General features: G+C 51.1%; 3 protein-coding genes across 6 annotated transcripts; 2 read left to right on the top strand and 1 right to left on the bottom strand.

Annotated features, from left to right (window-relative positions):
* The first annotated feature begins 1208 nt into the window (after positions 1–1208).
* On the top strand, positions 1209–14476 carry NXF1 (nuclear RNA export factor 1). Of its 2 annotated transcripts, none has more exons than XM_024255103.3 (21): positions 1209–1341; positions 2697–2883; positions 3068–3221; positions 4378–4461; positions 4592–4696; positions 4819–4899; positions 5009–5078; positions 5223–5311; positions 5442–5549; positions 6155–6264; positions 8069–8105; positions 9263–9331; positions 9411–9466; positions 10074–10181; positions 10297–10355; positions 10466–10581; positions 10704–10746; positions 11644–11716; positions 12218–12400; positions 13955–14015; positions 14138–14476. In XM_024255103.3, exons 1-21 carry the CDS (start codon positions 1314–1316, stop codon positions 14174–14176), a joined length of 1860 nt encoding a protein of 619 aa, XP_024110871.2. In that variant the 5' UTR covers positions 1209–1313; the 3' UTR covers positions 14177–14476. The 2 variants fall into 2 exon arrangements, with proteins under 2 accessions (XP_024110871.2, XP_024110870.2); XM_024255102.3 differs by lacking the exon at positions 1209–1341 and adding an exon at positions 1457–2589.
* A 100-nt stretch (positions 14477–14576) lies between these two features.
* On the top strand, positions 14577–16283 carry TMEM223 (transmembrane protein 223). The gene is made up of 2 exons (XM_002821640.5): positions 14577–14928; positions 15699–16283. The coding sequence occupies exons 1-2, from the start codon at positions 14613–14615 to the stop codon at positions 15989–15991; spliced, it is 609 nt and encodes a 202-aa protein (XP_002821686.2). The 5' UTR covers positions 14577–14612; the 3' UTR covers positions 15992–16283.
* An 81-nt stretch (positions 16284–16364) lies between these two features.
* Positions 16365–19257, bottom strand: TMEM179B (transmembrane protein 179B). Of its 3 annotated transcripts, none has more exons than XM_002821641.6 (5): positions 19089–19257; positions 17402–17589; positions 17186–17320; positions 16933–17011; positions 16365–16726 (listed from the first exon to the last, which is right to left on the bottom strand). In XM_002821641.6, exons 1-5 carry the CDS (start codon positions 19182–19184, stop codon positions 16565–16567), a joined length of 660 nt encoding a protein of 219 aa, XP_002821687.1. In that variant the 5' UTR covers positions 19185–19257; the 3' UTR covers positions 16365–16564. The 3 variants fall into 3 exon arrangements, with proteins under 3 accessions (XP_002821687.1, XP_054380189.1, XP_063584176.1); XM_054524214.2 differs by having other exon boundaries at positions 16913–17011; positions 19089–19232; XM_063728106.1 differs by lacking the exon at positions 17186–17320 and having other exon boundaries at positions 19089–19232.
* Positions 19258–19273: the final 16 nt, after the last annotated feature.

The raw sequence follows: 19273 nt of genomic DNA on the forward strand, positions 1-19273 counted from the left end.
TCCCAGAGGGGGTCCCTGATTGGTGGCAACTTCCAGAACTATCTCAAGCAGTGTTTGGACCTGTTTCATCTGTATCCTCCAACTATTTGGCCGTAATTCTTCCTTGAGCTAAGCGAGGCGGAAGCTCTGCCTGCTGCCAGGAATGGAAGGTGAAGAATTTGTTCCCAACTCCAGTTGAGGCTTTTGATTCCCTCCAAGCACTTCACCAAATCAAAGCCAGTCACAGAGAATGGAGGAGACACCTGCCCAGAATACCCACCGTCCAGGGAGATTAATGTGCTTTGTTCTTCCTGACCGAGACTCACAACCACATTCTGAGGTCACTCGAGTGCCCGTCTCATACATTCCAAAGGAAGTTGAAGCTATAGAGACAACAATCAATCAGGGGCTGGTGGTGGTGCTTTTGGGGGTCTAGGAGAGCCCAATGCCCTGATATTTTAAAATGTCCTCCTCCTTGGCATCTCCAGCAAGTTGCCACTGCTGGTGAGCTTCACTGTCTGCCCCGTTGACACGATGGGTTTCTAGTAGGGGACGCCATTGATGGAAGGTCTGTGAAGACAATGCTCGCCTAACCCCTGACAGATGTCGTCTCATTTGACTCAGCAACTCAGGGCGGGGTGGGGGAAATTCATAAAACAGAAATTTATTTCACAAATATATGTTGAGTTTTTAGTATGTGCCAGGCATAGTACCTGCCGAGTCAAGCCCTCGAGGAAAAAAAGCCATTAATTAGTCAGCGTTCGAGCTCACATTCTAATTCTCAACTTCGTGATTTGTTAATCCATCTTATAGGCGAAGAAAGCGAGGCATAGACAAGGAGCCGAGCTGAAACACTGGCTAGATTCCGGTAAGGGTCTGAGCCATCACTCCCACCTGGAGGCGCGGTCTCCATTCCTCTGAAGCCCTTTGTGCGGCCCCCTTCCTCGCTGAGTTCTGGGCTGCAGCGGCAGCACTCTGCTCTAGCACTAACTCTGAAGCTGCCAGGGCAGCGTCAGCGGACAGATGAAAAGGTGCGGGGACATGCTGGCTGCCAGCCCGGGTTCCGTAAGCTCAGGCCTTGGGCGGGGCGTGGAGGGCCAGGCACCGCCCCTCGCGCGACGGCCTTAAGTGTGCGCATGCGCAGGGGGGTGGTGCTGTCTCCGGGCGGCGGCACCGCCCACAGCCTGGGACGTCAGCGACGCGCGACGTGCTTTGCTGTATATAAATGCGGTGGCGCCCGGCGTAGGGGCACTTCGCTCCTGAGCGCTTGGGAGTTCGGTCGTTTGCCGGCGTAGCGGCCAGTGCCTGAGCCATCTCTTGCTCTTCGCTGTGGCATGGCGGACGAGGGGAAGTCGTACAGCGGTAAGTGCTGGTCTTCGGGTCGGGAACCGGCTATCTGGGGCGCGGGTGGGCGGCGCCGGCCTAGGCCTCAGCCCCCGGGGCGTGAGGCCGCTAGGGGCCCGGCGTCCGCGGGGAGCGGCGCGCGGGGGCCGGGCACTCGAGGTGGACACCCGAGTTGTTGACTCCTGGATTCCTGCTGGAATCCTGGTGTTGGGGGACCTGCGGCTCGGAGCGGATGGCTCGGGGGTAGGGTGACGGGATTCCTTTGAACTTTGTGGGTGGTTGATGCCTGTCAGTTCGGTTTGGCGGCCTGACTCTTCCTTTAATGTGAGTTAGTGCCCTGCTCGTCGGCTGCCCTGGTGCCCTATTTTTTACTGCGTCCAGTCGGTCTTGAACCCTCGGGCCTGGGCTTTGGCTTAATATTCGAGACTTACACATCAAGTGGATATTCTAGTCTGAACACTACACTGGGTGTTAGTTCTCTGTAGTAGTTAGGAGTGCGTGGTGGAGGTTGAAACCGTGAATTTAAAACTCTCGTTTTCCACCCCCTTAATGTGGAATAACAACAGTATTTCTTAAGAGTGTGTGTGGGGAGGGGAAATGAGATCATTCCTCCTATCAAGTGCCTGAAGCATAGTGGCCGGCACTGGAGAAAGTTCTCAGTGAATGTTAGCTGCGTCTTCTATGTTCTTTTTCCCTAGGGTCATTTGTTGAGATTCATTGTTTACAGAGTGCTCGGTATTAGGCAGACCTCTTTTGGGAGTTAGGGACCTTTTTTAAGACGCCAGTCCTACACAGCATGAATCAGAAGGTCATCTTCCTGGAGAGCATTCCAGGTTCCCTGGTTAAGCACCCTAGCCTGGCACTGCCACTAGAGCCTGAGTCTAGAATTTGTCTCCTGAGTTAAAGGACATTTCTGGCCATGGAAACGAAGAGCTCCTCACAAAACTTGAAAGTGGCAATTTGAGAACAAGGAGAATTTTTAGAGGATCCTTAGACTGGTCATATTTGTAACTGGCATCTGTACTGTATAGACAAAGTACTGAGTGGCAGATTTCAGGTGGCTTTCAGAGGTCTGATTTGTGTTCATTTACACTTTTGGGTCTCACGTTTCTACATCCTGCTTCTCTCTAATTCCAGTTTCTACTTCGTTTTTCAAAAGCCCTACACAGTTTTCCAGTAACTTTTCCCTGATGCTGCCCTCCCACAGAGAGGGTTCTTTCCTGTGGATAGGCAGCGGAGTTTGCATGGAGATGGCCTCTGTAGTTAGTATGTATCTCTTCCAATAGTTCATTCAGCGTACTAGAAATTATGATTGCCACACCAAGCCGGACCAGTTACTTACTTCTAATCTGTGTTCCTGTTTCTAACTCTAGAACACGATGATGAACGCGTTAATTTCCCTCAAAGAAAGAAGAAAGGCCGGGGTCCCTTCCGGTGGAAATATGGTGAAGGAAACCGTAGGTCTGGAAGAGGCGGTTCTGGTATTCGGTCTTCCCGCCTTGAGGAAGATGATGGAGATGTGGCAATGAGTGACGCTCAGGATGGTCCCCGAGTACGATAGTGAGTGACCAGTTGGTCTGGTTTGAATTTAGTGGCTCATGAGATTATATGGCCCTTTTACTGTCCATGTCATTTCCTTTCCCACCTGTTGCAATCTTAGTTGTAGTCTCACTAACAGTGCAGGAAGGTCTTTGAGAAGACTTTCCTAGCATTTATGCTCATTTTATTCTCTGCTTACCCACAGCAACCCCTATACCACCCGACCTAACCGTCGGGGTGATGCTTGGCATGATCGAGATCGCATTCATGTTACTGTGCGGAGAGACAGAGCTCCTCCAGAGAGAGGAGGGGCTGGCACCAGCCAGGATGGGACCTCAAAGAACTGGTTCAAGATTACAGTGAGTATTTTGAGAAAGTAGATGGTACAGTAGAGATAGGAGGTCACGCTGAGAGTGGAGATGTTTAATTTTATTCCACAAAAATTATTCTTTTTTTTTTTTTTTTTTAAATGGAGTCTTGCTCTGTCACCCAGGCTGGAGTACAGTGGCGTGATCTCGGCTCACTGCAACCTCCGCCTCCCGGGTTCAAGCTATTCTTCTGCCTCAGCCTCCCGAGTAGCTGGGACTACAGACACCCACCACCACGCCCAGCTAATTTTTGTATTTTTAGTAGAGACGGGGTTTCACTGTATTGGCCAGGCTGGTCTCGAACTCCTGACCTCATGATCTTCCCGCCTTGGCCCCCCAGAGTGCTGGGATTATAGGCATGAGCCACTGCACCCGGCCCAAAAATTATTCTTGTCAGCTGATTACTCCACAGTCAAGTATCTATCTTTTCTCCTAGGAATCAGTATCTTCCAACACCTTAGAGCAGGTTCAGAGAAGGGGTGGAAGAGAAATATGAAAATTGTGGTTGGGGGAGGGAGTAATTCCTCTGGATGTCTTCATTTGGCTCAGGCTGAGTGTGGGGCTTGGAGTCCCTGGAGTTCTCTGAGGGGCAGGCAAGGTATAAATAATATCTTGGAACCTTTAGAATAAATAAAATTGATTTTTTTTTTGAGGGATTATAAGTGTAAATGGGCTGGGTACAGTGGCTCATGCCTGTAATCCCAGCACTTTGAGAGGCCGAGGTGGAGGATCACTTGAGGCTGGGAGTTCAAGACCAGTCTGGGAAATACAGCAAGACCCCTTCTCTACAGAAAATTTTAAAATTAGCCGGGCATGGTAGTACATGCCTGTAGTCCTAGCTACTCCAGAAAGCTGAGACAGGAGGATCGCTTGAGCCTAGGAGATGAAGGCTGCAGTGAGCTATGATCGCACCACTGCACTCCAGCCTGAGTGACAGAGTGAGGCCCTGTTACTAGGAAAAAATAGGAAGTGTAAGTAGACAGAATGGAGTTAGTTAAAGAATCTATGTGTATCTCAAGTAGAAAACCTAGTACTGGTCCTTTCTTTAGATAGTCTTTTAAAGTTTGGTAGAAGGTATAAAAGGCATCGTATTGGGTCTGCTATTCAGCCTTATCATTCCCTTCTTTTCTCTTTCTCTCATTTCTAGATTCCTTATGGCAGAAAGTATGACAAGGCATGGCTCCTGAGCATGATTCAGAGCAAGTGCAGTGTGCCCTTCACCCCTATTGAGGTAAGAGAAGGCCTGAGTGGCTGGCTGGCCAGGCACCAGGGATGGCGAAGGGGCAAGCTGGACTCCCAGTGTAATGCCCCTCCCCAAGGGCTCTGGACTCCCAGTGTAATGCTTCTGTTTCCTCTTGCAGTTTCACTATGAGAATACACGGGCCCAGTTCTTCGTTGAAGACGCCAGTACTGCCTCTGCATTGAAGGCTGTCAACTATAAGATTTTGGATCGGGAGAACCGAAGGGTATGTTTAAAGGGCCTGGCTTGGCTGGAGGTGGAGGTTGGTGTTCAGAGCAGGGACTGGGTCTTGGTCTTGCGGCTTAGGCTTCCCTAGAGTTTTCTCTGCCCTTTGTGTCTTCTCTCCAGATATCTATCATCATCAACCCTTCTGCTCCACCCCACACTATACTGAATGAACTGAAGCCAGAACAAGTAGAACAGCTAAAGGTGAGGCAGGCTCAAATTAGATGTTTCCAACCCAGTCTTACCACTTCTCACACCCTCACCCCACACACACAAACCCAGTGACCACTAAACCCTTCTTTTTCCTCTGTAGCTGATCATGAGCAAACGATATGATGGCTCCCAACAAGCCCTTGACCTCAAGGGCCTCCGTTCAGACCCAGGTATGGTTGACAGCAGTAGTTCTCAGATAGGTGGTGACAAGGTGGGATCTGTCAGGGAGGGAAAGTTTGAGGATGTTTTACTGCTAATGCTGGCATGGGCAAACCCTCTCAGTCTTCCCTTTCCTTCCCTTCTGCTTCCTGAAGATTTGGTGTCCCAGAACATTGACGTTGTCCTGAATCGCAGAAGCTGTATGGCAGCTACCCTGAGGATCATTGAAGAGAACATCCCTGAGGTAAAGCCTTTGGCCCAGTATTAGGCATGAGGAAGCAGGGTGCGTTAGATGGGAAGTGGCTGGAGGGCAGATTTGTCTCTGATCCACTTGGTGGTGGTGGTGCTTCTTCTAAACTCTTTTCTCCTTACAGCTATTGTCCTTGAACTTGAGCAACAACAGGCTATACAGGCTGGATGACATGTCTAGCATTGTTCAGAAGGTGCCCAACCTGAAGATCCTAAACCTTTCTGGAAATGAAGTGAGAATTGATAGCTCAGCTATATTTTTGAAGGGGTGGGTAGAGGGTGTAGAGAGTTTGTCCGGTGATGGCAAGAGGCAAGAGAGAGAACTCAGGCCAGATGTGCTGGTTTGCGACTGTAATCCTAACACTTTGGGGGTCCAAGGCAGGAGGATCACTTAAGGCTAGGAGTTTGCACGCCTCTAGTCCAAGCTGCTCCGGGGGCTGAGGTGGGAGGATTGCTTGAGCCCAGGAGTTCAAGGCTGCAGTGAGTTATGATTGTGCCGTTGCATTCTAGCCTAAGCAACCTGTTTCAAAAAATTTTTTTTAATTTAAAAAATAAATTAGTCGAGCATGATGTTACATGCCTATAGTCCTAGCTACCCAGGAGTCTGAGGTGGGAGGATCTCTTGAGTCCAGGAGTTTGAGGCTGCAGTGAACTATGATCATGCCACGGCACTGAACTTGGGTGACAGAGTGAGACCCTGTCCCCCCCAAAAAAAAAGAAAAAAATTTTTAAAAGATTAAAAAAGATCTCAGAGCTAAGTGTAGGGACTGGGAGTATGGGGAGCCAGCTGGCTGTCTTCACCAGGGTCTCCTCCCTTTTTTCCTTCCACCCTTTGCAGTTGAAGTCTGAGCGGGAATTGGACAAGATAAAGGGGCTGAAGCTAGAAGAGCTCTGGCTCGATGGAAACTCCCTTTGTGACACCTTCCGAGACCAGTCCACCTACATCAGGTCAGTTGTAGCCTGTGTCTCCCCTCCTGGGGACCTTCACCCCCTGGGAGGCTGAGCTAATGCATCCTGACCAGGGCCCGTCTGCGGAGATGTGCAGCCCTGAGCTGGAACCACCTGTCCTTTGGGAGGATCGCGTGCTCCCCACTTTGGTCTGTCTATGTCTTCCAGCTTTGTCCTGAGATCTTCTCTCTTCTCTTCTGACCTGACTGTCTGTTTGCTGGATCTGTGGCCTTTCTCTTTCTTCCTGAACACAACCTTTTCTAGAATCTCCCTACCCTGTTGTTCCAGGAAAGGCATCTCCCCTTTCTACTGTAACCAGAGGGTATCTTGTACGTACCCTATAGATGGGGTTGCCTTGTGCCAAGAGCCTGGTGTCCATAGGTTGAGGAAGCCCTCCCCACCTGGGACTTCCTACTGAGATGGGCCTTCCCTCCTTTGTACTGTGATGGCCCCTCTTGCCCTTGCGCCAAGAGGGACTGTTTGCTCAGGATCCACTTGCCCAGGGCTGTTGCTGTGCATGCTGAGGTTGAGGCCTCCTAGGGGCTGGTGGCATGCAATCTGTCTCTCTTGCCCAGTGCTATGAGCTGGGCTCTCCTTGAAGAAGAAACCTGGGTTCCCCAAGATGTGACCAGAGCTGGGGCCCCGCCAGAAGGCGAGGGAATCCCAAGGCAGGTGCTGGGCGTGGAGGCCACGGGGGCATAGGCTACCAAGGAGACAGAGAACTGACCCTCTAGGGGGCGCTGCCTCTCCCTCACTCACACACTGCACATCACCCTGTTTGGCCCCGGTGGATGGCTGGTTAGCCAGAGACGGGTAAGATTCCTCAGGGAAGGAACAACCTAAGACAGGCACAGTCGCAGAGGGGCCATCAGGAGAGAACTTGGGGGCAACAGAGGTGGGGCATGGACCCTCACCCCCACAATCCTGCAGGGGCCTGAACCCTCACACCTTATGAGGGAGTCTCCTGCCCCCATGGCTGCTTTGCTTCCCACGCCCAGCTCAGATCGGGACCCAGGTAGCAGACAGAGACCTGGCCAGCAGCAAGTGCCCACTCACCACAGCGAGGATTTGTTTCTTGTTTCTACCTTGGACCACAGGGATGGGGCAGCTGAAAGAAAGGGCTGTGTCAGGGTGTCTTTCTCCCTTTTCTCCCTCATTTTTCTAGATGCTTTTTTGCCTGTAGTTCTTTCCCTTTTTCTCTGCTTTCTCTTTCCTTTTTATCTCTGTCTCCTATACCTCCCCATCTCTCCCTTGCCCCTGCCCCATCTTGCCTTTTTCTCTTTTTCCTCCTTTTCCTTTCCTTTCTTATTCCTTTGCCTCTCCTCTTCCTGAGCCCCACCTGCTCATCTCCCTGCCCCAACATCCTGTGCCATCCCTGTGGTGTGTTTGGGTCTTGGCCAAGGCCAGACCTGGCAGAACTGATGGATACCTGGTGAGGCAGCGGAGCCCCTGGGCTCCCACCCCATTCCCTCCTCCCGGGGCTGCACAGGTGAGTAGGTGGAAGGTAAGGGGGGCAGGGAGGGGAAAGAGGTCCTGGGCTTAAAGCCTGGGCTTGGAGTACTGCTCCTTGACACTCAGGGTCAGGCAGAGAGAAAAGAGACAACCTTCAAGGCAGTACATGTCTGGGTGCCCCGGGTCAGGTGGGGAGTGGGGGCCATTTTTCCCTGAGCACAGGCTGGGAGGGAGTGGAGGGATGAGCAGGATGGGATGGGCTGTCCCTCGGGTTTGGTATATTTGCTCCTAGAGCAGCCCAGGAGGCACGGTGGCTCTGAAGCATCACTCACTTCTGTCCCGTTCTTGACAGCGCCATTCGCGAACGATTTCCCAAGTTACTACGCCTGGTAAGTCCATAATTTTTTCATTCTAACAAGCACAGTATCTCTCACTCACAAGGATTCCTGGATAGTTTTCTTTTTCTTTTTCTTTTTTTTTTTTTTATTTGAGACGGAGTTTCACTCTTGTCGCCCAGGCTGGAGTGCAACAGCATGATTTCAGCTCACCGCAACCTCTGCCTCCCAGGTTCAAGCAATTCTCCTGCCTCAGCCTCCTGAGCCCAAGTAGCTGGGATTACAGGCATGTGCTACCACACCTGGCTAATTTTTGTATTTTTAGTAGAGACAGGGTTTCACCATGTTGGCCAGGCTGGCCTCGAATTCCTGACCTCAGGTGATCCACCCACCTCGGCCTCCCAAAGTGCTGAGATTACAGGCCTGAGCCACTTGCGCCAGGCCCTTTTTTTTTTTTTTTTTTTTTTTTTTGGATGGAGTCTTGCTCTGTTACCCAGAGTGCAATGGTGCAATCTTGACTCACTGCAACCTCTGCCTCCTGGGTTCAAGCGATTCTCCTGCCTCAGTCTCCCGAATAGCTGGGATTACAGGCGTGTGCCACAACGCCCGGCTAATTTCTTTGTGTATTTTTAGTAGAGATGGGGGTTTCACCATGTTGGCCAGGATGGTCTTGAACTCCTGACCTCAACTAATCCATCCACCTTGGCCTCCCAATGTGCTGGGATTATAGGCGTGAGCCACTGCGCCCAGCTTGGATTCCTGGATACTTTTCATGATGCTTTTACACTTTACTTCTGACCCTTCTCTCTTAGTTCTTCAGTCTACTTATGCATCCAGCCTTTTTCTCTCTGGTTTAAACTGTCAACTTTCTTTTTTGTTGGTTTTGTTTTTTGAGACAGGGTCTGGCTCTGTCATCCAGGCTGGAGTGCAGTGGCGCAATCATAGCTTACTGCAACCTTCGCCTGCCAGGCTCAAGTGATCCCCCCACTTCAGCCTCCCAAGTAGCTGGGACTGCAGGCACGCACCACCACGCCCAGCTAATTTTTGTATTTTTTTTGGTAGAGATGGGTTTTGCCATGTTGTCCAGCCAGGCTGGTCTCAAACTCCTGGGCTCAAGCCATCTGCCTGCCTCGGCCTCCCAAAGTTCTGGGATCACAGGTGTGAGCCACTGTGCCCAGTCTACACTGTCAACTTTTACTTCCTTTCCACAGGATGGCCATGAGCTACCCCCACCAATTGCCTTTGATGTTGAAGCCCCCACGACGTTACCGCCCTGCAAGGTAGGAAGCATGGATAGAGTAAGAACTTGTGTGTGGGGAGAATACTGCTTCCATGTTCGTAATACCTGTTTCATTTCAGGGAAGCTATTTTGGAACAGAAAACTTGAAGAGTCTGGTCTTGCACTTCCTGCAACAGTAAGTATCCCAGAGTCCCCCCTCCCCACCCCGAGGTTGAGGGGGAATGGTGGGCAGACCCAGGCACACATCAATCTTTTGTTTTGTTTTGTTTTGTTTTGTTTTTTGGGACAGTGTCTCACTCTGTCACCCAGGCTGGAGTGCAATGGTGTGATCTTGGCTTACTGCAACCTCTGCCTCCCAGGGTTCAAGTAATTCTCCTGCCTCAGCGTCCCCAGTAGCTGGGACTACAGGTGTGTGCCACCGCACCTGGCTAATTTTTGTATTTTTCATAGAGATGGGGTTTCACTATGTTGGCCAGGCTGGTCTCCAACTCCTGACCTCATGATCCACCTGCCTCTTCCTCCCAAAGTGTTGGGATTAGAGGCGTGAGCCACCACACCCAGCCATTTTTTTTGTATTTTTAGTAGAGACAGGGTTTCGCCATGTTGCCCAGGCTGGTCTCGAACTCCTGGGCTCAAGCTATTCACCCACCTCAGCCTCCCAAAGTGCTGGGATTACAGGCATGAGCTTCCATGCCCGGCCACAACTCACTCTTGGGAGCTACTGGGTCCTTTTATGGCTGTAGACCACAGAGCCCATACTTTCTCTTTTGTTTTTCCCATAGGTACTATGCAATTTACGACTCTGGAGACCGGCAAGGGCTCCTGGATGCCTACCATGATGGGGCCTGCTGTTCCCTGAGCATTCCTTTCATTCCTCAGAACCCTGCCCGGTTAGTATCACATCCCAGAATCTGCCCGGGACCACTGGGTTTCCCAGCAGATACAGGGCAGCACCTGCTGGCAGCACTGCTCTGAACACCATGTCCATTCCTTTTATTTCCCCAGAAGCAGCTTGGCCGAGTATTTCAAGGATAGCAGAAATGTGAAGAAGCTTAAAGACCCTAGTAAGTGTGTGATATGAACAAAATATGATGGGAAAAGGGCATGGGAAGGAATCAGTCATAGAACTCAGGAGTGTGTGGCAGCACCACTGAGCTTTTTCCTCTACCCACAGCCTTGCGGTTCCGGCTGCTGAAGCACACGCGTCTCAATGTTGTTGCCTTCCTCAATGAGTTGCCCAAAACCCAGCACGACGTCAATTCCTTTGTGGTAGACATAAGCGCCCAGACAGTAAGCTCCTGCTTGTGCCTGACAGAAGTCTAGAATTGGGGTGGGGGTGGCATTTAATAGGCAAGGGGGGGCACTCAGGCCCTGAGAAGTGTACATTGTACCTGATGCTGCTTCTCTTTCAGAGCACACTGCTGTGTTTTTCTGTCAATGGAGTCTTCAAGGAAGGTAAGAATCTTTAGAGTCCTGAGTTTGTAGCATGGTCCCACCCCCAGCTGGAATTTTCCTCAGCACTCTTAGCTTCCCAGCTACTTTCTCTCCCATTTTCTTTTTGAGCTCCTTCTCCCATTCTGACCCCAAGCCATCTTAGCTTGGCCTACCTCTCCACCTGTCCTGTCTGGATATGGGAAAAGCCTGGGGATTAGGAGGACTTTGGAGTCAGGCAGTTCTTAGTTTCCATCCTAGTTTTGGTTGTGCGGGGCTGTGGACAAGTAACATTACCTCCAAGACAGATTCATTATTTGTAAGATGGCGTAAGTAATAGCCATCTCATAGTGGTGCTGTAGGAAGTAAACTGAAGTGACTTACAAAGTGCTTGGCCTGGGGCCTGGCATACAGATGCTATCAGTGGATTAGTAGTTATTACTTTTTTTTGAGACAGAGTTACACTCTGTCACCAGGCTGGAGTGCAGTGGCACAATCTTGGCTCACTGCAACCTCCGCCTCCTGGGTTCAAGTGGTTCTCCTGCCCCAGCCTCCCGAGTAGCTGGGACTACAGGTGCGCACCACCACGCCCAGCTAATTTTTGTATTTTTAGTAGAGAAGGGGTTTCGCCACGTTGGACAGGATGGTCTCGATCTCTTGACCTCGTGATCTGCCCACCTCAGCCTCCCAAAGTGCTGGGATTATATGCATGAGACACCGTGCCCAGCCGTAGTTATTACTATTGTCCTTTCTGACCTGACCCTTCACCCCACCTCTGCTTCCCTTACACCCTTATATATTTAATCATCCCTCTCTGACCTGCTAGGATTCTTTGTATCAACGAAGACCATGATTCAAGAAGCTGTTTGTAAACATAAAGCACTAGTTGACCCTAAGGTGTCGTTGCTGTTCTCATTGCAGTGGACGGAAAGTCCCGGGATTCTTTGCGAGCCTTCACCCGGACGTTCATTGCTGTTCCTGCTAGCAATTCAGGGTAAGTATTCTGCTTTTCACATTGGATACCAGTCCTAATCCATGGCCAACAGCGTGGTAACTGGAGGGTAGAGTCAGTCTTTGGGGTGATTTCAGAAAGGCAACAGGAAATCAGAGAAAGCTAACATAGTAGGTAAGAGCCAGTTAATAGCTTGGCTCTGGAATTGTACCGTCTGGGTTTTCATCCTGGCTCCACCACTTCTAGCAAGTAGGCTGCTGCCTCATCTGAAAATTCATGTAACAATATTCACTTCCTAAGTTTGTTGTGAGGATGAATTAAAAAAAAGCTAAAGTCCATGGGTTGGGAGAACTCTAGTGTGTTTGGTGGTAGATAATCCTTCCAAATATTGATTCCATGGGAGGGGATAAATGATAAAAGGTGACAATAGCTAAGAGTGGGAGGGGGACCTTGTGGATATTGAAAGAATCAGAGAATAGGAACGATGTTGGGAGGATGACGTTATCTATCTGTCTAACTTTTTAAGTGCTCTTTGTCCTCAAGGCTATGTATTGTAAACGACGAGCTATTTGTGCGGAATGCCAGTTCTGACGAGATCCAAAGAGCCTTCGCTATGCCTGCACCCACGCCTTCCTCCAGCCCAGTGCCCACCCTCTCTCCAGAGCAGCAGGAAATGTTGCAAGCATTCTCTACCCAGTCTGGCATGAACCTCGAGTGGTCCCAGAAGTGAGTGCTGGGCATGTGTAGGATGGGGGTGAATTGAAGTAGGGCTAGTAGTAAATAATGAGAGCTCCTGACAGTTTTTTTTTTTAGAGGCAAGTTCTTGCTCTGTCATCCAGGCTGGAGTGTAGTGGTGATCATAACTCACTGTAGCCTCTAACTCCTGGGCACAAGCTATCCTCCCACCTCAGCCTCCAGAGTAGCTGGGCCTATAGCCATGTGCCACCTTTTATTTATTTTATTTATTTATTTTTTTTTGAGGTGGAGTCTTGCTCTGTTGCCCAGGCTGGAGTGCAGTGGTGCGATCTTGGCTCATTGTAACTTCTGCCTCCCGGGTTCAAGCAATTCTTCCATCTCAGCCTCCCGAGTAGCTAGGATTACAGGCGCACGCCACCATGCCTGGCTAATTTTTGTATTTTTTTTTTTTTTTTTTTTAGTAGAGACGGGGTTTCACCATGTTGGCCAGGCTGGTCTCGAACTCCTAACCTTGTGATCTGCCTACCTCGGCCTCCCAAAATGCTGGGATCACAGGTGTGAGGCACTGCACCCAGCCAAATTTTTATTTGCTTGCTTGTTTGTTTTGAGACAGGGTCTCACTCTGATGCCCAGACTGAAGTACAGTGGTGTGATCACAGTTCACTGCAGCCTCAACTGCTAGGGCTCAGGTGATTCTCCCACCTCAGCCACTGAGTAGCTGGGACTACAGGCATAGGCCACAGCACCCGGCTAATTTTTTTATATTTCTTTGCAGAGATGGGGTTTCGCCATGTTGCCCACCTAGGCCTCCCAAAGTGTTGCAGTTATAGGTGTGAGTTACCGTGCCTGGGCTCTTGAAATTTTAAAAGACAAAACTTTTGGCTGCTTAAAAAAACCTAATAGTTGGCCGGGCAAAGTGGCTCACACCTGTAATCCCAGCACTTTGAGAGGCTGAGGCGGCCAGATCACGAGGTCAAGAGATCAAGACCATCCTGGACAACATGGTGAAATCTCATCTCTACTAAAAGTACAAAACTTAGCGGGGCTTGGCGGTCCACGCCTGTAGTCCCAACTACTTGGGAGGCTGAGGCAGGAGAATTGCTTGAACCTGGGAGGCGGAGGTTGCAGTGAGCCAAGATCACGCCACTGCACTCCAGCCTGGTGACAGAGCAAGACTCGGTCTCAAAAAAAAAAAAAAAAAAAAAAAACAGAAAAATACAAACCTGATAGTCTATAAAAAATTTGCCTGTGCATAAATTACCATAAAAAACTTTAAAGGTAAAATGGAAATTCCTTTTCATATACTGTTCTGCAACTTAGTTTCTTCATTTATACTATGAACATCTTTCCCTACCACTGTAAAAACTATCTTGGGCTTCTTGACAGCTATTTCATATTCCTTAGCTTTGAGAAGCCATTGGTAGAACATTTGGACTTTTACTAATTTCTCATTTGTATAAATAGTGCAAGGATGTATAAGAATGTACATATTTGTTGGCAAACTTGCGTGCTTTTATGGAGTGGACTTTCAAGTGGGATTTAGGGGTCAGAGTTCTTACAGAGCTGCCTGTTCTTCCACTCCAGGTGCCTTCAGGACAACAACTGGGACTACACCAGATCTGCCCAGGCCTTCACTCATCTCAAGGTAAGGTCTGGAAATACAGTGGCAAAAAGACTAGGATCTCTGGGCCTCCAGGAGGTCAGGTTAGCTGGGGTTGCTGAGTGGGGAGGGTAGGCCTGCCTCTACTGACCTTCATTTTTCTCCAGGCCAAGGGCGAGATCCCCGAAGTGGCATTCATGAAGTGATCGTAGTCATGCCTCAGAAGCAGCCCCCCTGTAAATAGTCCTTGGATATTACCGTCTGGTTGTCGTCTGTCATCTCCTCCTGTCTGGCCCGAGGCCGCCCCGTGACTGTGACCCAGGGAGGGAGGGCTGCCTGATCCCTCTCCTCGCCTGCCTTCTGGAAGACTTCAGAAGATTGAGCCTCACTGGTGCCAGGAAGCCAAAGCTTACTTTGTAGAACTGACACTAAACTACCCGAAGGACTTAGGTGCTTTGTGTACTTAACCCCAGGACCTCCTTACTTTTTAATAAAAACAGTGATGTATTTCGTGTTTTGCGTGCTGGATTGGTTGTCTCCTCCCGGCCCTGAGCGAGGGGGGCGGGCCCTCTAGCGGGGGCGCCCAGGGAGGGCGGAAGGCGGCTCTGCGGCGGGAAGCCCCACCCCGGAAGTTGGCTGGTAATGGCGGCGCCTTGGAGGCTATGGCCCGCGGGGCTGCTAGCCGTGATGCGGCCCCTGCCCACCTGCCGGCCCCTGCAAGGCGCGACGCTGCAACGGGATGTGTTGCTCTTTGAGCATGATCGAGGCCGCTTCTTCACCATCCTCGGGCTGTTCTGCGCGGGCCAGGGCGTCTTCTGGGCCTCCATGGCTGTGGCAGCCGTGTCCCGGCCCCCGGTCCCGGTGCAGCCTCTGGATGCGGAGGTCCCAAATCGTGGCCCCTTCGACCTGCGCTCCGCGCTCTGGCGCTACGGTCTGGCCGTCGGCTGCGGCGCCATCGGTAAGACGTGGGTTGGCTTCCCACTATGACAACGTGGGGTGGCGGGACACGACCTTCCCTATACAGGCAGGGAGAGTCAGGGACTCCCTATCCAAGAGTGGCGGGCGGGCTTTACTCCACAGAAATGCGTAACACTGGCGGGGCGCGGTGGCTCACATGCTGGGAGGCCGGAGGCGGGCGGATCAGTAGGTCAGGACATCCAGACCATCCTGGCTAACACCGTGAAACCCTGTCTCTACTAAAAATACAAAAAATTAGCTGGGCGTGGTGGCAAGCGCCTGTAGTCCCAGCTACTCGGGAGGCTGAGGCAGGAGAATCAATTGAACTTGCGAGGCGGAGGTTGCAGTGAGCCGAGATGACGCCACTGCACTCCAGCCTGGGCGACCGAGCGAGACCCCCGTCTCAAAAAAAAAAAAAAAAAAAGCGAAACACTGATGTCTCCGAGCGCTGTGCCCTGTCATAGCCTAGGCTGAGGGCTGCCCTTCACTCTGCCACCTTGAGCAAGGTCCTTAAAGCTCTTCATCTTCCCATTAAAATGGAAACGGACATCTATTAAGGTTGTTGGGATGAATAACAGGGTTCTTGGGTATAACAGGAGCTCAGTACTGCACTCCAGCCTGGGCAAGAGTGAGACTCAGTCTCAAAAAAAAAAAAAGCGCTCAGTAAATACTACTTTCATCCCACAAATTTCTTATTCAGAGGGCACTGGAAAGGTCAGTACTTAGATGTCCAGTAAAAACCCCTCACCCCAGTCTCTGCCCTTCCTGCAGGAGCCGTCGTACTCGGTGCTGGTCTTCTCTTCTCTCTCCGGTCTGTGCGCTCAGTGGTGCTTCGAGCTGGAGGGCAGCAGGTGACCCTCACCACTCATGCCCCCTTTGGCTTGGGGGCCCATTTCACAGTTCCTTTGAAGCAGGTATCTTGCATGGCCCACCGGGGTGAAGTCCCTGCCATGCTACCTCTGAAAGTCAAAGGCCGACGCTTCTATTTCCTCTTGGACAAAACCGGACACTTCCCTAACACAAAACTCTTTGACAATACTGTGGGTGCCTACCGGAGCTTGTGAAGAAATGACCTCAAGTCACTCACCTCTCCAAGAGGAGGATAAAAACTGAACCTTGGGGAGCCAGGTGTGTTGGTTCACACCTGTTGTAATCCCAGCACTTCGGGAGAGTGAGGCAGGAGCACTGCTCGAGCCCAGGCTGGGCAACACAGCGAGACCTTGTCTCTATTTACAAAAAAAAAAAAAAAAAAAAGCGCCAATCTTAGAATGGAGTAACAACCAGGGTCACACAAGGTGGTCAAGATTCATTAATAAATAAAGGAGCAGTCATCCCTAGGGCAGCTGCCTGACAGTACCTCTAAGTTTCAATCCATGTCTGCTTAGCCTTCACTCCTTCCTCCTATCTAGTTGTACTTTAACATCAAAAACTCACTACTAAGATGAAGACAGTAATATAATATTTTGGTACAAAAACAGCTGTAGGAAGAGGTGGAGGGGGGGCCTGTCATTACGTTCCCCCACCACCCCCCGCCGAAAGGAAAACTAAGACTCCCAACATAAACAGGGCCTTGTGGGGGAGGATTACAGGCACTTGGGCATGGAGTCTTCGGCTGCAGGAAGCACTCTGGTTATTCTTCAGGAATGGGAAAGGCGTGACCCAACGAGAGCATCTGTCTCAGAGCTCCACTCAGGGTCACCCCTCTCCAGAGGCCGGTATGGGGTGGCTTCAGACTTCCACTGCACGACCTGGAGCACCAAGACCACACACCACAATACCAAATTCACCCAAGAAGAGGTCTGTGGGAGACAGGGACAGGATTGTCAAGAGTGGGACCATTTCAAATCCAGTCCTTCCCACCCACACACCACTCTTAACTGCTGAATTTTAAGCTGACAATCCCTTCAGCTCCTCTCACTGGTGAGCCAAGCTCACAATACACTGGTGAGCACCCACACAGCTACAGATACTTATGTGAATCTTTCCTTCTATCCTTGGGTCTCACTTCAGCATTGTGTAGGTTGGAGTAAAACTGCAGAGCAGTTCCAGGGGGTGTCCATGGAATTTTCTGGGCTTCAGAACAGCTGTGAGGTCAAAGAGACAGTTGTGAGAAAGCAGGATAGTTTATATCCGAGGCACACCTGTGCCCAGTGCCCTGTGAGCTGAGAGCAACTGATGGGGATAAAAGGAAATTATAGGACCCCGCTGCAGAGGGAAGGTAGTCAGCCCCAGCCAGGCTTCCCTCCCTCTCCCATTACCTAATTGTAGTGTTCAAGGAGATGATGGAGTTGCAGAGAGACCTGGTGCCAAATCGAAGGATACAGGCAGACACCAAGACCAGGAAGATGGCTATAGCTGAGATGGCCAGTGCAATGCACAGCCCTATAGCACCTCTGAGAGTAAGAGAACAAGCCTTGTGGTGGAGGCGAGGCTCATCCTACCTCAGCCCCTGGCCCTCAGGGTTAGGCAGTCACCTGTGGGAGTCCTCGATGCAGCTGCTGTAGATCCAGAAGAGCAGAAGCAGGAGGCAGTAGAGGGCCAAGAGGCCAGAGGCCCCAGCTACAAAGTAGCACAGGGATGGTGCTGAGGGACGGGATAAGGCCAGGGAGGAGCCATTCAGGGTGGCCACACCATACAGGGGACATCTACCACTGAAGGAGCCCTGTGGAGAGAAGCTGCTGAGTCCTAGATTTCAGGTTAATGCCTCTAGATACAGTCTCTTGGTAGGGTGTTAGTGATAACCTAGGAATGGTCCTGCATTCCAGGAAGTTATTTGTGCACCATCAATTCCTATTTCTGGGACAGGGATATTGATGAAGAGGGCCTGCTGGGTAATCAAACCTGCAGTGGCCAGAAGGATCAGAAAATAGGCAATGAATATAGAATACAATGAGCTTCAGAGAAGCCTCAGAAGTTCTGGTCTCTGTGCAGAAACCTTACAGTAAACCCAGGCCTTGTATATCCTTCAACAAATAACTATCTGTGAGGTGCTTTTTTTTTTTTAGCTGGAGTCTCCCTCTGTTGCCCAGGCTGTAGTGCAGTGGTGCCATCTCAGCTCACTGCACGCTCTGCCTCCTGGGTTCACACCATTCTCCTGCCTCAGCCTCCTGAGTAGCTGGGACTACAGGCACCCGCCACCACGCCCAGCTAATTTGTATTTTTAGTAGAGACGGGGTTTCACCGTGTTGGCCAGGATGGTCTTGATCTCCTGACCTCGTGATCCGCCTGCTTCGGCCTCCCAAAGTGCTGGGATTACAGGCGTGAGCCACCGTACCCGGCCAGTGGTTTTTTTTTTTTGAGATGGAGTTTCCCTCGTCACCCTGGCTGGAGTGCAGTGGCACGATCTCGGCCCACTGCAACCTCCACCTCCCAGGTTCAAGCGATTCTCCTGCCTCAGCCTCCGAAGTAGCTGGGATTACAGGCATGAGCCACCACACCCGGCTAATTTTTGTATTTTTAGTAGAGACAGAGTTTTGCCATGTTGGCCAGGCTGGTCTCGAACTCCTGACCTCAAGTGATCCGCCTGCCTCGGCCTCCCAAAGTGCTGGGATTACAGGCGTGAGTCACCGCGCCCGGCGGATCTCTGAGGTTTTCTCATGGTGTAAAATAGGCACACTAGTGCCTACTTTATAGGCATTAAATGAACCCATGTTTACTAACCAGATTACCTGGCTGGGGTAAACGATGTAAATTATTGGTTTCTACCTTTACGTCAGCGTTTTCTACATCTCATTTAATACACTGTGCTACAATCATGTGGCAGCTTGATCATCTCCACTACACTACGCTTTATTTCTCGACAAAGCTCAGCACAAATGGCTTCTGATTTAACGGATGGACGCAGGTTCTGCACCGACTTCTGTTTCAGAACCACAGTAAGGCTGTGCAGCAGGAGCCACGAAACCCGACTCCACCTAGTGCTTTAAGACGCTACTGACCCGTCCCTTTGGCGAGGGGACAACTTCGAAGTATGACCTGGCCAGGAGAAGCCACAAAGCGCGATTAGCCTCGCTGCATTTCAGGTACAGGCCGGCGCCAGCCGTGCCTCACCAGGTCCACCGGCTCCGAGCAGCAGCAAGCCCGGTCGGAAAGCGACAGTGGCCTCGCCATGTCAAGACCGGCCAGCTCCCCCGCCTACCTGACCCCGCCCCGCAGCCGCACCTGGGTCCGAGTCAGCGCCGCGGCCGCCACGGCCCCGCACAGGAAAGCGGCAGCAAAGAGCGCAAGCTCGACGCGCTGCAGCCAGGGCAGCGCCATGGCGCCCTGACCACTAGGAAGCGCCGCTGCAGCAGCAACCCGCCCAAAGCCCACCTTATCCGGCGCGACCCACGAATGTGGAGACGTCA

This window comes from Pongo abelii, chromosome 9, assembly GCF_028885655.2.
Source record: "Pongo abelii isolate AG06213 chromosome 9, NHGRI_mPonAbe1-v2.0_pri, whole genome shotgun sequence".
NCBI lineage: Eukaryota > Metazoa > Chordata > Mammalia > Primates > Hominidae > Pongo > Pongo abelii.

Bases quoted from the DNA above. Each gene is read 5' to 3' on its own strand.
- NXF1 (XM_024255102.3), top strand. From the start codon at position 2,514: ATGCTGCCCTCCCACAGAGAGGGTTCTTTCCTGTGGATAGGCAGCGGA. The intron at 4,462-4,591 runs GTAAGAGAAGGC...TTCCTCTTGCAG, and splicing joins TGCCCTTCACCCCTATTGAG to TTTCACTATGAGAATACACG. The intron at 10,747-11,643 runs GTAAGAATCTTT...TTCTCATTGCAG, and splicing joins CAATGGAGTCTTCAAGGAAG to TGGACGGAAAGTCCCGGGAT.
- TMEM223 (XM_002821640.5), top strand. From the start codon at position 14,613: ATGGCGGCGCCTTGGAGGCTATGGCCCGCGGGGCTGCTAGCCGTGATG. The intron at 14,929-15,698 runs GTAAGACGTGGG...CCCTTCCTGCAG, and splicing joins CGTCGGCTGCGGCGCCATCG to GAGCCGTCGTACTCGGTGCT.
- TMEM179B (XM_002821641.6), bottom strand. From the start codon at position 19,184: ATGGCGCTGCCCTGGCTGCAGCGCGTCGAGCTTGCGCTCTTTGCTGCC. The intron at 17,321-17,401 runs GTGACTGCCTAA...TCTTACTCTCAG, and splicing joins TGCATCGAGGACTCCCACAG to AGGTGCTATAGGGCTGTGCA. The intron at 16,727-16,932 runs GTGAGACCCAAG...TGTCTCCCACAG, and splicing joins CCAACCTACACAATGCTGAA to ACCTCTTCTTGGGTGAATTT.